Source organism: Trematomus bernacchii, unplaced genomic scaffold, assembly GCF_902827165.1.
Source record: "Trematomus bernacchii unplaced genomic scaffold, fTreBer1.1, whole genome shotgun sequence".
Lineage (NCBI taxonomy): Eukaryota > Metazoa > Chordata > Actinopteri > Perciformes > Nototheniidae > Trematomus > Trematomus bernacchii.
In genome coordinates, this window is record NW_022987662.1 from 3,349,968 (window position 1) to 3,366,463 (window position 16,496).

Here is a 16,496-nt window from a genome sequence, read left to right on the forward strand (position 1 = left end):
TTATACTATGAGCAGGCAGGGAGAGGGGAGGAGAGGTGTAGTGAGGGAGAGAATTGGAGAAAAAAGGAGTGGGAGAGCCTGAGTCAGTCCGTGGTTGCTCACTGATCTGAGAGAAAGAGTGATTACAATACTGGAGGCTCTCTCCACCTTTTCTCACTTCTATCCTGCTTTTTCTTTCCTTCTCTCTCTTCTCACTGCCACTCCTTCATTCTCTCATATCTCCCATCTACCTCTCTTTCTACTTCGTTCCTTTTGGCTGCCCTCCCCCCCTCTTTTTCTCATTGCCTCTCCCCCCCCCCCCGTCTCTTTCCCTCTCTGTGGATCAATAGTCGGAGGGCAGAAACACTGTCTGACATTTGTAGAAATAAACGACTGAAATATAAACACAGCTAGCCTGAGGGGGAGAGACGGAGCGAGGGAGAGAGGGTTGATATGCGAGAGAAAGAGACAGAAAGAAAAGCAGCGAGTTTGAATGAGAAAGAGAATCAAGGAGTGATGGAGAGATGATGAAAAACAATAAGGCCTGGAAAGAAAAGCAGGAGAATAGAGGCGGCAGCGGGGAGAAAGAGCGCGAGAGAATGATGAAACTGGAGAATGAAAATGAAAGAGAGATGAAAACTCATAACCACAGGGCCTGACTGATGTCTGCCAACCTGTGTGTGTGTGTGTGTGTGTGTGTGTGTGTGTGTGTGTGTGTGTGTGTGTGTGTGTGTGTGTGTGTGTGTGTGTGTGTGTGTGTGTGTGTGTGTGTGTGTGTGTGTGTGTGTGTGTGTGTGTGTGTGTGTGTGTGTGTGTGTGTGTGTGTGTGTGTGTGTGTGTGTGTGTGTGTGTGTGTGTGTGTGTGTGTGTGTGTGTGTGTGTGGTTTTTATTGACAGAGAGGAAGTCATAGACTTGTTCAGGCGACTCATGTATTGAACAGTTTCCTGTTTGACAGGAAAAGGAAATGAATCTTCCTCTCCTCACTCACGCAGGAACACATTTGAGTGAAAGACGATAACTCTTTGTAATCGACACAATGTGTTGATATCAGACCAAAAGCAGGGAGATCTGTTTATGAATTTAGAGACTTACATCATATCATCCTGTGTATTTGAATAATGTGCATACTGACAAAGCAAAGAGAGAGATCTTCAATCTTTCATGGTCTTTGATTTCTACTCTAATGAATTTCAGACACTAGCACTGCAGCAATTGTCCCAATGAACAATGTAGTTTAATGTTTTCAAACTATTAATATAAGATATGCAAACACTCTGCTTATAGGCAGAGACTGTTGCAATGAATTCACTAGAAAAAACAGGTGTTTATTATTTCAAACTGAAAAGAAATGTCCACATGTTCCAGAACAAGATAGTTCTTAAAAGAGAAAATGTGTGTATCAGCCCCGTTAGTGTTTCTTTGTTTATCCTGCTAACAAACAAACAAACAAACAAACAAACCAAACCAAAAACATAACTTCCTTGTCAGATTTAAAGATTTTTACCCTTTCTTTTTGGATCAGTGTTAGTAACATAATGCTGCTCGAGGTTGCATTACCAAGTATGGCCACTGGTGTTCCCGCTAATTGCCAACCTCACAGTGACAAACCCAAACAAGAAATAGTCAAGCCCATAATATCCTGTGAAAAAAAAGTTGAGGTTTTTAAACTTTGGCTTTTTTCACAAATAACAAAAACCAGACATAATACTGGTATGTTAAATAGTGGACCTTAGAAGTACTAACACACCTTACAGCGAGGCAAACTGTTTCCCCTTTAAGCTCAGCTAAGCTAACGGGTTGTAGCCTCATATCACATATAACCTGCAGAAAGGAAGTAAGCACATTTCCAAAAATGTCAAACTATTCCTCTGAACAATAAAAATGCAGTCTTATTTTAAGTGAGGTAAATCCCTATCCTGTGTCACACAACTAATATGCATAAATTGAAACACACAAAATCCCTTTGCTAAATCCAACACTATATAAATTGGCCACAATTCTTCTACTCCCTGACAATTTCCTGACGAATCCCTTCCTGTAGTTCTCATTGTTTGCAGTGTGATCAAGGTATCTCAAACCTGATACACATGTATCAGCGCACACACACACAAATGTGGATATGTGTATATGTGTTTGTTGAGATACAGACACACACACGGGGTAGAAATGTTATTTAAATGGTAATGATTCCTTTGCTTTTTCTGTTTGGTTAGGTTTGTCTGATCCCGCCACCTGTAGTTGACTGAATATTCAGTTTGATTTCAAAATGATGAAGACATGCACACTCACACACACTGTGCACAAACACCATGTCAACACACAAAACAGTGTTTAATTAAAAACCAATAACGGTAATAAGATACACAGCAGAAATCACTGCAGAGCAATTGATATAAGAGGGATGATTTCATCTCTTTCTCTCGTTTCATCTCTTCTTCTGCTACCCTTTATTTATTTTTCTGTCTTCTTCTTTCTCTTGTTCCTTCTGTCTCCAATTCCTCTCAATTTGTCTTCTTTTGTGATTCATTGCTCATGTCAGAAGGGTGAAAAATAATCAACTTGAAGAGAAAAGTGAGTGATTGTGTGTGATTGTGTGTGTGCATGTGTGTGTATAGTATGTGTGTGTGTGAGTTGATGAAGTAGCTTTTAATCCAAATCCTACACTTTCTGCTGAAAACCTTTTGGTCATGGCAGGTTACACACACACACACACACACACTAAAACACACACACTCACTTACAGGCATGGTCAAACACAGAAGAGTGACACACTAAGCAGTATCGAGATGGAGAGAAATGTACACACACACACACACACACACACACACACACACACACACATACACATACACATACACACATACACACACACACACACACACACACACACACACACACACACACACACACACACACAGTTCAGAGAGCCACAGTATTTCTCGTATGTTGTACAAACTCAGCATCAGTTGGATTAATGGCAGAATGGAATCACACATTTCCAGACACACAGGCACAGATGTAGCAGGAATCACACACAATATATCAAATGTACTTTTTTCTATATATGGAAACGCACACACATGCACACACACACAGTCAGCACTATGATGCTTTAGGGGTCAGACCCTTGAAATGGCTTCAACAGTACAGTCCACTGTTTGTTCATGTGGTAGATTATGGAACATTTGAAGAGTTAGCTTTCTCCTGGATCATTTTCCAGCCACATGCAGATGGTTAGGTGGAGAAGAGAAGCCTACAATTCTATTAGGTATACATATAAAGATATATTTTGTGTTGGAACTGGAAAGATATAGTTACTGTAAAGGACAAATAGAAAAACATCTCAGAACTCCAAAAAAAATGCAATAACATTGCTGCAATACTTTACCATTTGAAATGAAAGGAGGCGTGGGTCGTGACATAAATTGGGCTGTTTTCGTTCTTAGCTAATTCAAGATACTCTATGCAAATGTCAAGACTCGAAAGAGAACATAGAAAAGAGGACATTTGAGAATGTGAACCAGAATTGTGCCTGAATGTAATCATTGCGTAGGTGTGTAGTGTGATTCTGTGTAGTTTATTTATGGCATCCCGTTGGGTTTGACGTCATCTGAACAGGACATCGCACGCTCACTGCTTGATAGCGCGCGAAGGTCCGTTTACGCCGGTTGTTAAACAACATCGTTATGGGGAAATGCAAGTTTGCGTCCAAATGGTTGGAAGATAAGGAGGAAGGACAATCAATACTGTATATAGTCAATGTGAGGTAAAGTGTGTCGCCAATGTAACCGGTTAAAACTCAAAGTGGCGATGAGGTCTTAAAATGTATGGAAAGGGTCTTAAAAAAGGTCTTAAAAGGTCTTAAATTTGACTTCAGGATTCCTGCATATACTCTGGCTTGTTGATGTGTGACATATCCCACCACTTAATGATATCTAAACCCTTTTTGACACTTTCCTGGTTGCTAATTTCCTAATTATCCTCTGCTTTGGCAAATCAAATTTCACAGAGCTTCAGCACACAGAGTGTAAATTGAATGAATGAATGCTGCGGCGCACATTTTGCACCTTTCATGTGCTTAAACCTGGCCCATAGAGAGACCATGCAGAGAGAAAATGAGAATTAGAGACTGAATTCATAACGGGAGTTTCATTTGTCTTCCTCATGACAGTGGAGGGATTACCGTGAACTAATTGGACAGATTAACTTGGATTTAGCTGCATCTCCTGTCAACCTTTTCTGTATCCCCCTCCCCTTCGCTTTCCTCCTTTCTTCTCTGCTCTTCCTTAAGCTTCTGTCTCCTGCTCTACTGTATGTCTTCTTTACTTTATATTTATTGGCACCTTCTAATGCTTCACATTGAGGGACGGGTTATTTATTGTTCGCCCTCTGCATACTTCTATTTCATTTAGTTTAATTTCCTTTCCTTTTGTTTCCCCTTAATTTTAATTCCAACCTCTGGATTGGGCTGATATGAAGCTTGCCGTCCTCGGTGTTATTGTTGGTGTTTACTGGTATTGTTGTTGTTTTCAAAGCTCCATCTGTGGAGAACAAAGCCTTTTAGTTCCTACATGAATCCCGCCGTTTGTATGTCTACCGGAGGAGGGAGAAGGGGGACAAGGCAGCCTCTGTGGCTTACCGTTGGACCGGGTCCCGCTCCAGTCTGGCCACGTTCCAAACTAGTTATCGTCTCTCCCCGTTCCTCCTCTCTGCTTCTTTCTCTCCCTCTCTCATCTTCCTCTCCCGGTTCTCTCTCTGCTCCTTTTATCTGTCCCTCGCTCCCTGCAGCCCCGGTTTCATTTCTCCTCGCATTGCTTTGTTTTCCCACTCTTCTTTACTCATTTTCTATGCTACTCGTTTTGCCCTCCTCCTGGTCCTTTCTTTCTTTCTCTCTTTCTTTCTGTCCTTCCATCTTTCTTTCTTTCTTATTGTCTTCCCTCCATGTGTTCATATTCTCCATGTGCCTCTCCTACCACCTTGCCTTCTACCCTCTTTCACTATCTTCAGTCAGTAAATAGACAAAGATAAGCAGCAGTGCATTGTGGGCAAGGAAGGGAATGGGGTTTTGAAAAGCAGGTTTGAGAGTGTGTGTGTGTGTGTGTGTGTGTGTGTGTGTGTGTGTGTGTGTGTGTGTGTGTGTGTGTGTGTGTGTGTGTGTGTGTGTGTGTGTGTGTGTGTGTGTGTGTGTGTGTGTGTGTGTGTGTGTGTGTGTGTGTGTGTGTGTGTGTGTGTGTGTGTGGTGTGTGTGTGTGTGTGTGTGTGTGTGTGTGTGTGTGTGTGTGTGTGTGTGTGTGTGTGTGTCAGGCAGCGAGTCATATATTTTGTTTTAATTCCATGTTGAAGAGCATCTCACTGTGAAAGGCTGTTAGCATCAGGAGACCCCAAAATCAATACAATTTATTACACTGCCTTAACTCTGTGTGTGTGTGTGTGTGTTTGTTTCTCCGTGTGTGTATGTGGCTGTGATTGTCCTAATAGCAAGGTTTATGGTGAGGATCAAAGGTATTGATTTAAACAGGAGACGGACAGACAGGAACAGATTGAGCTAAAAGGAGAGACGGAGAGAAAAAACAGGAAGTCTCCTTCTCCCTTTATTTAAATGTCAACCATCCAATAACAGGTTGAAGCCAAAATGAAATGCTCCAACCCTTCGGCTATAAACACACACACACACACACACACACACACACACACACACACACACACACACACACACACACACACACACACACACACACACACACACACACACACACACACACACACACACACACACACACACACACACACACACACAGACGAGCCCTCATATTTGCTCAGCAGACAATTACCTGCCTCGGTGTTTTCGCAACCTTTCTTCCATCTTCCTCATTCTCTCTCATATGTCGCTATGTCTCTTTATTAGCGAGCCATTTACATCTAAATGACTTAGCTAACCTCAACATGTTTGCATTTGGCTTACAACCTGTGTATGTGTGTGTGGGTTTGTGTGTGTGTGTGAGAGAGAGTTGTGTTTGTCCTTGACGATGCATTCTTATTATGAGAAGTTTTATTGAGGTGAGCAAACACACATAAACACACACCTCTACGTGCTCTGCCCAGATTTAATCCTGATTCTGTCACATCCTGAAGCGTGTGTGTAGGTGTGTGTATTTGGGTAATAATCCTGTGTGAGAGTCCATGCCAGTGAGTTTTTCTGTGTGTGTGTGAGTGACAGGCAGATAATGGGTTGTCAGAAGAAGCGACAAGTTTGTGTCCTTGTGTTGTCTCCTCTGAGAGAGGAAGACCCAGAGAAAAACAGAGAGCTAGACAATGAGGGGTTGTGCAGAGACTCGCCTCTCTATTTAAGGTGAGCTGTTTTTATTAAAAAAAACCTGGGAGGACATAGAGAAGCAGCTGGGTTACAGACAGAGAGGAAGATGGAACTTCAACAGGTGATATAATGACCATCAGTGTGAGGGAAGTCAGTTTATCAGGAACAATAAACAAAACTTTTAATTCAATTAGTTCTGTTCGCCCTGTCCAGAGTCAATCTGCGAGATCAGCATTAGAGTTAATGGAGGCATAATTGTTATCCGCTGAACCTGATTAAACTGGTTTTTGTTGTCAAGATAACAAATTAGGCTCTCAGATGTCAAATCATATGATATTAGCTGAAGAATAACAACAAAGGTTCAACTGGACTTATCCTGTCTTTAATACAGTGATGGAAGTAAATCTACTCAACTACCATACATATTTGACATACACCTATTTACTTTTTCTCACTATTTGTATTTCACTTTTTACATACACTCTTAAGATTTTGCATGGTATAGAGTGTTTTGGGTCTGAATACTTTTTCCATCGCTTCTTCTCTTTCAAAGCTTTGTACTTGTATCAGACACAGATTCATTTGGTATCTTTGTAGAAATTACAAGAACACAGCAACCCTCTGAAGTAGATTTTGTAGAGTTGAAGGGTTGGAGAAGCAAACATTGGTAAAAATGTAATTCAAAATGTATTGCCTGAACTATAATGGCTGATGTTAGCAGACAGCAAGTGGATCATTTTTGGTTTTGTCTGTGCGGTCTTGCCTGAGTGTGTGTGTGTGTAGGGGTGTGTGTGTTCTGTGGGTTATTGATCCAGTTAAATGAGCCAGTTAAGGTAATTAAAGCCCTGGGCAGGCCTGAGAGAAGGTACTGTAGATTATATTGACAATAAATAGTTCTGAGTTCACATAAAAGATGGAAACCTAAAGACGTGCCTTGAAGAAGTGATTGCATTTGAGAAATGGTTGAATGGCAGCGAGGAGCAGAAATAGATGATCGTAAAACCCCTCTTGTTTTATCTTGGGGTAAATGTTGACTCGGCACTCTAAAATGCAGCAAAATTAAAGTAAATGTTTGAAGTTCACAAAAGTATTTTTCACATTAACTCTAAGTCATCAAAGAATGGGGATTCATTTCCCATGTTATTCATGATCAGGAGGCTACAGTCTATTGCGGTTCTTATGACAATATGGTTTAATGAGAAAACTCATCATATTTTCCCCCCATGTTCTCCTCTGTTTCTCTGTAGAACCCATGCGGACTCCTAAGAGGCTGAAGATAGCTGAGACTCGGTCCCGTCTGATCGCAGTGGATTGGGAGTCGTTGGGCTACAACATCACTCGCTGTCACACCTTCAACGTCACCATCTGCTACCAATACATGACCGCCAACAACCGCAGCAAAGCCGGCTGCCTGGACATGGACCCTAAAGGTAACACTCACTTTGAACATTAATACAGGATCATTACTGTCAGTTAAACTGCTGTTTTACATTGACACGATAAAAAACATCATATTAACTGTGCAAGAGCTGCATTATGGGTATGTTTATTAAATTAAAATTGTTGTTAACACCACCAGTAAAAATGAAGCTGAATGAGAACACATCATACTGCATTTTAAGAGGATGCTCATCATTATGGAGTAGTTCAGTATAGGAGACTACCTAATGTGTGCAACGTTAGCATTTTACAATCTTTTTCAAATGATTGGTATTCTCATTGGGATTAGCAGTAGTACCGGCCATCTTTCATTTCACAGGGAGTGAGGAATATATAAAATATTGATTAAAATAGCATCAGATTGCATTCGTAAATATATGCATCACAATATATACTGTATATTAGCAGTCCTAATAAGTAGTAACCAAATGTTGGTGGGAATTTTGTACACCTACAATCGTAATAACATGCACTACTATAAGTCTGATCGACTGATTTTAATGCATTTTGAGCTGTACCAATAGAGTAACTAATCGAAAATCGAAAATATTATACATAACAGTTTACAGTAGACTTGAGTTTTGTGTTTTTTCTTCTATTCTTCTCCTCAGCACCGCGCCACCTGGTTGGAAACCTGCCGCCGTACACCAACGTCAGTCTGAAGATGATTCTGACCAATCCCGAGGGGCGGAAAGAGAGCGACGAGACCATCATACAAACTGATGAAGATGGTGAGATACACAAAAGACACTTTATTTTTGTTATTATATTAATGTTTTTTTATTGTGCGTTTGTTGGCTTTCGAAAAAAAGGGCTAGAGCAAATGGTAAATGCTTCTTATGCTGTAGGATTATTAAAAAGCACAGAATATATGATAGGAAGAACCTTTATTGCAGATATCTTTGGGAGTAGCACTGTAAATTAAGGAAGTACACATATAACTTCGAATGGTTCAATAAAGAAATTGCTGTGTGCTTTTCTTTTGTCGATATGTATTTTCTAAGACTGTTTTTATATGAAGAACAACATTTTAATGTCATTTTTATGAGCATTTTATAATTTCCCCTGTGTTTGTGTATGTGTGTTAACAGTCCCAGGCTCAGTTCCCAGTCAGTCTCTCAGAGCCACTCCATTTGAAGACCGAATTCTTCTTTACTGGAAGGAACCGACTGAACCCAACGGAATCATCATACAGTATGAGGTACAACAAGAAGAAGCAGAGGGAACAATAATTGTTGGATAAGCAAATCTATCACTAAACTCAGCCTCAGAGGGATATACAATGTTTATAATCCTTGTGTCTGCTCTCTGCCCATCCACAGATCCACTACAGTGGGGTGCGTTCGTTTGACCCCTCGGTGCCTCTCCAGCGGCCGGGGCTTACAGTGTCTCTGCCCTCCAACGCCACCCATCACCTGTTCTCTCAGCTCCACCCAGGCGTCACCTACCAGCTCCTCATCCGCGCCTCCACCTCCAAAGGGTTCGGCACTGCGACCACACTCAACGTGACTACTAATATTTCAGGTAGGAAATACATTTGAATGACTTTTCGTCACATTCAGATAGTTAGTAAGGTGATTCATGGACACTAATGTTGAGTTATGCTCTGTCTTCAGCCCCAACAATTGATGAGTATGACGGGTCAGAGGCTTTTCTGAATGAAACTGCAACAACCATTACCGTCCTGCTTAAACCTGCCCAGGCCAAGGGAGCTCCTATAAGGTACATGCTAACATATACAAGTACTACACCAGCGCATTTTCTTGCACCGTTTTATTTATATTTCTTCTTGCACTGAATGTTTGTTTATGTCTCATTGATATTGTATGTTGCATTATCTAAGGAGCTTTAGAAGTACATACAAATATACAAATACATGAGGTAGTTTTTCTTGCAAATATGTTTTAGAACTCAATAAGGATCAAGCCTTAACATCTGCATGACAATACAATCATTGATCGTTATGATTTTATGACAACAATGTCATTTTTTGGGGGATTAACATGGAGGTATACTTGAAATTTCAAAAAACATGTTGGTCAACTCAAATGAACTGAAGTACTTTGTCAGTGTATTATGTATTAACATTGTCTTCTTGTCTACAGTGCGTACCAGATTGTGGTTGAAGAAGTGAATCCTCGATCACGCCGTCAAGCTTCTTCTGACTGTTACGAGGTAATTATTAATCTGTTTTACTTACATTTAACAAGCCATGCCTTTGTTTCATACATGTATGTGTTTGCTAACATTCATTTTAAAGACTTTCATCTCCAAAAACGAAATGATTATAGAGTAGAAAGCCACCATTTTCTCTATAGACCTTTTGACATTTAGTTTCCAACTCTTATATAGTAGTCCTTTTATTTGCACAAAATAACTCTGTCCATCTGCCTTAACTTGTGTATGTATGACAGATTTATAGACATATCATTTTAATGTAAATACATCTTGTTTCCCAGGTCCCTGTGTCCTACCACAGTGCGTCTAGCGGTGGATCTCCATATTATTATGCCGCCCAGCTGTCCCCCAGCAACCTGCCGGAGCCGCTGCCCTTCACCGTCGGAGACAACAAGACGTATCAGGCAAGCATTTTTATCTGAGCTACATATTCTGTGCGTAGTGCAGCAAAAATGTCAGGTGAAAAGATAAATCACATAGATACCATCGTAAACTCATAGCTCAAAATGCAGAAGAATATGTATGTGGAATACACAAACAGGAAAAAGTAACAGACATGGGGAAATCATGTTTGAGTTAACTTGGTTTTTATTATATGTTTTTATACTGTATATTCGTAATACATATTTGTGTTTATTCTAATGTTCTTAACCATGTGATATGTATATGCCAGGATTTTTTTGTTTATGCCGGTGTAGTAGTAGTAGTAGTAGTAGTAGTAGTAGTAGTAGTAGTAGTAGTAGTAGTAGTGGTGGTGGTGGTAGTAGTAGTAGTAGTAGTAGTGGTGGTGGTGGTGGTGGTGGTGGTAGTAGTAGTAGTAGTAGTAGTAGTAGTAGTAGTAGTAGTAGTAGTAGTAGTAGTGGTGGTGGTGGTGGTAGTAGTAGTAGTAGTGGTGGTGGTGGTGGTAGTAGTAGTAGTAGTAGTAGTACTAATAGTAGTAGTAGTAGTAGTAGTAGTAGTAGTAGTAATAGCCTTTGCAAAAAGTTCTGGGATTAGGACAAACTATTTATTGGACAACAAAGCAGTTGAAAAAATCTACATATATTTAGTCCCTTCATTTGACCTAAACACCTATACATACTTACACTACTTATTTTGCAATATATATATATATTTGTTACAATTGAAATGCGTTATTACTGGCTGCTACTTCAATTCCTGAGGCTGTAACAACACTGTCATAAAATAACACTTTGCAATTTATTGATTTTGATTTCTGATACGTTTCTGATGATCTTTTTTTATCCCTCAGGGTTTCTGGAATCCTCCATTGGCTCCGAGAAAGAACTACAACATCTACCTTCAAGCTGTTAGCAGCACGGAGAGGGTAAATACATGTTTATTTATATGAAGACTAAACACCCAGTGAACTCACAACTCTCACCTGCGAGCTGCCATGAATAAATATAATTATATGTTCATATTCAAATATAAATTAATTACACTTTAAGTACTTCACAGCTTCTATCTGAAAGCAGTACGGACTTTACTGTTGACATTAATCAAAACAACTGTGTACATTTATTTACTCATATATTTACCATATGTTATCTTTTTCTTCAGGAAACTAAGACACAGTGTCTGAGGCTGGCTACTAAAGGTAAGAAACCTACTGTTACTGATGTACTTAACATACAAAAAGACCACAGATGAGTATTATTTTGACAACCCGATGCAAACAAGGTGGTTTTCTGCTGCTGAGAAAAACATAACGCGGATTATATTAATGGTATTATAGTAACAATATATGTTTTCGTGTCTGGTGATCTGTGTTTATCTGCTGTTGTTAAGTTGTTTACTGTCCATTAATGATTATTGTTAATCTGATAGGTATTATTATGACGGGTGTTATACCTTGATATTTGTGTTAGTGGTATTAGTGGGGACATAATATTGTTTTGCATAGAGAGAGAAAATGCGTTCCTGTTATGTGTTTGTGTGCACACTTAGGCCCTTGTATGCTCACGCAGTCTAAAGTGATGTTTTTTACTAGCAGCCATATGTTGATAGATTATGAGACTGGTTTTAATCCCCCAGCAACATACAAGTTCACATATACACGCAGATACACACATAAGTGCTAACACACTTACCCACACACTGTTTTCAGGAAAGATCTTTAGAAATGCGGCTAATGGATCAGAGTTTAGCTGTAAGAACAAGGATAAACAGAAAAATACATTAACATGTTTTCAATGAAATAGAAAATCTTGGTGGCTGCTAGCCTTGAGTTTCAAAGAACTGTGAGTTCATTTAAGTGTTTATATGGCTAGAGGAAACATAATAGAAAGCAAACAGACGTATGGAAATATTTCTCATTCTTACTACAACTGTAAATACATTCTGGCTATTCTTAGCCTGGACCTTTTAATATGTATGCTAGAGGCTTAGCACAATGCTATGTCAAAAAGGGCTCAAACTAACACTTGTTTTTATTATTAATTATCCTGATGATCACTTTTTTAAGTAACCCGAGTCATTTTGTCTGTAAAAAATAAATAAATAATGTAAAATCTATTAATTGTTCAGCTCAACGGTCATTTAATTAACAAACAGGAGACAGATTGGAATAATTTTATTGTAGGAATTACTTTTTTAATTCCAATACATTTGTTAGTTTCCTATATCGTTAACACAATCTGAGATAACAGGTGAGAAGTTAAAGCCTGTCATAGTATAGAACATTGTAATTATATCAAATCACTTGTTGTACTTACAAGTAATCTTAGCCCTGCTGCTTCATGGTTTGTATGTTGTAGTTATAATCACTTTCTGCACTCAGCCCATAGTCCTTTGTTTGACCTTCTAACAAAGGAGCATAAAACAAGGCAGTAAAAGTGACACAATTTGCAGCACAATCAGCCGTAATTATTGTCGAATGAGTAATTACTGCTGGTTGATTAGTGTATTTTTATAAAGACTCATCAGGGGACAGACACTGTGAACTAGCTTAGGTGATAAATACTGCGGTGTGTGGCATTGCTCCACGCTGTGTCCTTGTCCCTTTAAAATAAAACCATAAATAATTGTAAAATACAATAAGGGCCTGTTGGAAAAGAAGTGGATTTTTAAGCTGATTTCTCTTTAGGTCATGGAGTTTAATGTGATCTAGACATTTTGAACAGTAGGCTCACAGGAAATTGATCCCATGGGATGGCTTATTAAGGTGTGGTTCAGTCCCTCCAGCGCCTGTAAGGTGTCATGTTTTAAAATAAGAGAAAAATGTGGGAAGTTTCTGTGTTTCCAGTGTCCTCACTTTTCTTACTAGGGGTTGTAGTTTCTAGAACAGGTTGGTTGTTTAACCGAAGGCTGCTACAAAGAGACGACGCTCTGTCTCTTTAACCAGAGGAGGATTTAGTGAAGCTGAACTTATTTAAGTTTTTTTTAATAGGCAGAAAGACACACTAATGGACAGAGAGGTCAAAAGACCGTCCCTCTTTTCTCCCTCCGTCCCTCTGCATGTGTGTGTGCGCTCAACTGTGCAACCGGGAGGGAGGATTAAGTGACGGTGGTCCTATTAGGTCATCGGGGGTATTGTGTATTGTCATTGCTGCCTCAGGGTGTCTTTTTGTGTGTGTGTGTGTGTGTGTGTGTGTGTGTGTGTGTTTGTGGCTGTGTGGGCACGTTGTTAGTGTACTGACCTGGATAATTTTTACAGACATTAAGAGCCACCGCCGACATTATGAGGTCAGGTCTCAGGACTCTGAAGCTTTTAAAGATTTGATTAAATGTTTTGTTATGTCTTGTTTCAGATACCCTTTACGCATTGATTGGTCTGACAGTCATTATAATAAAAAAAAAAGGAGGTGAAACCAAAGTGTGGTGGAGTCACCAATGCAGCATGCTTTGGAGTCCTCATAGTTTAAACAATACATTAGTAGACATTTAAGACACATTTGACCTTGTTTTGTTTAACAATAACTAAAGCTTGACACATTCAGTTTTTTTCTAAGATGGTACTAATGTCATTATTAGATAATGATATATATTATTTTTAAAAAGAGTTGTGACCAGGATATATGACACTACTCTATATAAAGTATTATACATAATTGTTCTATATTTCTGTTTCTTATTAAACCACATGCCGTATAACCCAGTATTCTTTACATATCCATAATTTGGCCGATATATCTTGTAGCAACGGTCTGAAGAAAGCGCCCTACAGATGCACTATTTACTGCTTTATAAGATATTTTAGCATTTTATACCAATACAACTTTAAAAAAAACATTGTAGGGTCACAGACAGGGAAGAGAGTTAGTCAGAACTGCATATATTTGGAATTGGCTAGAGATTTAAAAAAAACAGTACAATCTAAACCTTATTATTTCAAAGCATTTGAGCTTTCAAATCCCTGCTCAATTCCATGTAAAGTAACATTGTTACATAATGACAGAGGGATAGATGGAGTCATTTCTAATAAATCAGCGGCAGAATTATTTTATAACAAAATAATATGTCACAAATACTGAAGGAGATAAAGAGCGATTAGGTTTAACTTGTTGATATTTTGCATTAGAAGTGGATTATTGTTTGATAGAAGCATTGCATTAGGTTGGAGTTTTTTTGCATATGTCTTTGTGTTGGATTATTTGGATTATCATAATGCACGATAATGTTCTTACGCTGCAGTACCAACTACTCTGGCGTTATGGGATCAGATCAGTAAGCTGAGGAGCATGAAAACAGATGCTGGCTGTCTTTCTGTTGACTTTCCGTGCGTGATCAACATGGTCAAATCTCACTGCGCCCCGAAAACCTTGTTTGTGAATTATATTCCAAACAGACGAAACGAGGGAGTTCAGACAATTCTCTGAAGTCATCAGGAACAGAAATGAGTCCGAGTAATATACTGTGACATTGGAGCAGAAACATTGGACAGCTGCAGTCAAATTGCATTTCAATACACATTTCTCTATAAGACCATGACTCCAAGGATAACTGAATACGCTGAAAAGATTAATTGAGCCTTTCTTAATTTGTGTATATGTATTCAATGTATATGTGTTTTCAGCAGGGAGTAGGAGAAGTGAGTGTGCACAGAGTTCACTGGTTCAGTACATTAACTATTAGGTTGTACAACTAAAGTATTAAGAAGCTGAAATATCCAGAGTTGTCATTTAACTGACCTAGCTTGAGAAGCTTCTACAGGCCAGGGATAAACATTGTCAGCTTCCACCGATGCTCCGTTGCTTTCTCTTCACATAATTTCATTTTAAGATTGTACAAGAAAATGGTTGGATTAACTTGTTTGGATTAATTGATTTCAAGCCGTGCAAGCGCCATGGCTAGTCTCAGTCGGTCTGCTACTTTTGTCCAGAATATTTGAACTCCTAGATGAATTGGGGAGATTCCTACATTTATATTATCCATGTTTCTAAAAAGGTTAGCCCTTAAGATTATGACGTCCATTTAAAGAGGCCCTATTATACTTCTTGAGTTTTCCCCCCTGTAGTGTGATTTACTGTATCTGCATGTAAATGGTCTGCAAAGGTAAAAATCCCTACATTTCCTCCAGAGGGAGTTTCTCTACCACAGATTGAGAAAAAGAACATTACATGTCCTCTTAAATGTATTCTGTGAAATATCTAATCATCTTATTGATGGATTGGCACAAGATGTTCTACAGATATTCATGTTCCCCGCGAGATGGCATGCAACGACTTTGGTAACTCCCTATTTGTTCATGTATTGACCATCATTAGATCAAAGTTTTCATTTGAACCGGTTCATGTCCAAACATCTGCTAAAACCACGCCTGCGTTATGCTTTGATGTCTACTGTCAAACACATAATGTGTATGAGCAGTTTGGCTATGGATAGAAGCAATCTATTTTTTTCTGTTTTTCCATAGCAATCATATTAAAGGATAATTGACTTTTAATCTTAGTATTTCAATCTGCGAGCCAAATAAGCTCCTCAAACTTAACTTTTGGCTATATTTGGATCATGAATGACAGTTTCCATGGCATTTGTGTTGGCAGTTGTCTTGACTTTGCCTTACAAGGAATATTTGGAGTCTTGATATTTACCTGATCTTTTGCACAGCATTGATTAAACCTCCCTGTTTAAACGGCTCATCGGGATTTGTTTCCTTATCACACTCACCACTTCTATGACGTGAGGGCTTTTTGTAAAGATGTCTTGGGAGAAAAATCAAATTCCTGAGGCTCTTAGTTGGCATGCTTTTCTAGCCTTGGGTGACACAAGGTTGCGTAAATACTTCAGACAGTGCCAAGAATCTATTATTTGTGTAACAGGCTTACAGTCAGTGCAAAAGAGCAACATTTGATACATTTGGAGGGCTACACACAGAAAAAAACTAGGGCTTTTTGAAAGCTTAGCTGACTGGTGGGTTTGGTTTTATCTGGCTTGTTCACTGCCCGATTAATAGAGTGTTTGAATTGTTGGAAACATTACTACATTTGAAATAATTCGTATTCAAATATCTCCCAGCTCATCACCATTTTTTTTTGGCGCATTCGCTTTCTGGATGTGTCTCACGCAGAAGCCTCATTGTTTCATGCTCCATCTTCCTCGAGAAGTATTGGCTTCTTGAATTTGAGGGATTAAGGGCTAGAG

The 16,496-nt window shown here is 39.1% G+C and overlaps 1 protein-coding gene across 4 annotated transcripts in view; it reads left to right on the forward strand.

Moving 5' to 3' along the window:
- The window catches only part of ptprk (protein tyrosine phosphatase receptor type K), a 110,446-nt gene that overhangs the window by 69,849 nt on the left and 24,101 nt on the right, over window positions 1–16,496 (forward strand). For all 4 annotated transcript variants that reach the window (XM_034135506.1, XM_034135505.1, XM_034135507.1 and 1 more), the window contains exons 11-19: window positions 7,541–7,723; window positions 8,345–8,464; window positions 8,825–8,934; window positions 9,056–9,257; window positions 9,350–9,455; window positions 9,839–9,908; window positions 10,193–10,315; window positions 11,164–11,238; window positions 11,475–11,511. In XM_034135506.1, coding sequence (XP_033991397.1) covers window positions 7,541–7,723; window positions 8,345–8,464; window positions 8,825–8,934; window positions 9,056–9,257; window positions 9,350–9,455; window positions 9,839–9,908; window positions 10,193–10,315; window positions 11,164–11,238; window positions 11,475–11,511 — 1,026 coding nt within the window. The remainder of the gene's footprint in view (window positions 1–7,540; window positions 7,724–8,344; window positions 8,465–8,824; window positions 8,935–9,055; window positions 9,258–9,349; window positions 9,456–9,838; window positions 9,909–10,192; window positions 10,316–11,163; window positions 11,239–11,474; window positions 11,512–16,496) is intronic.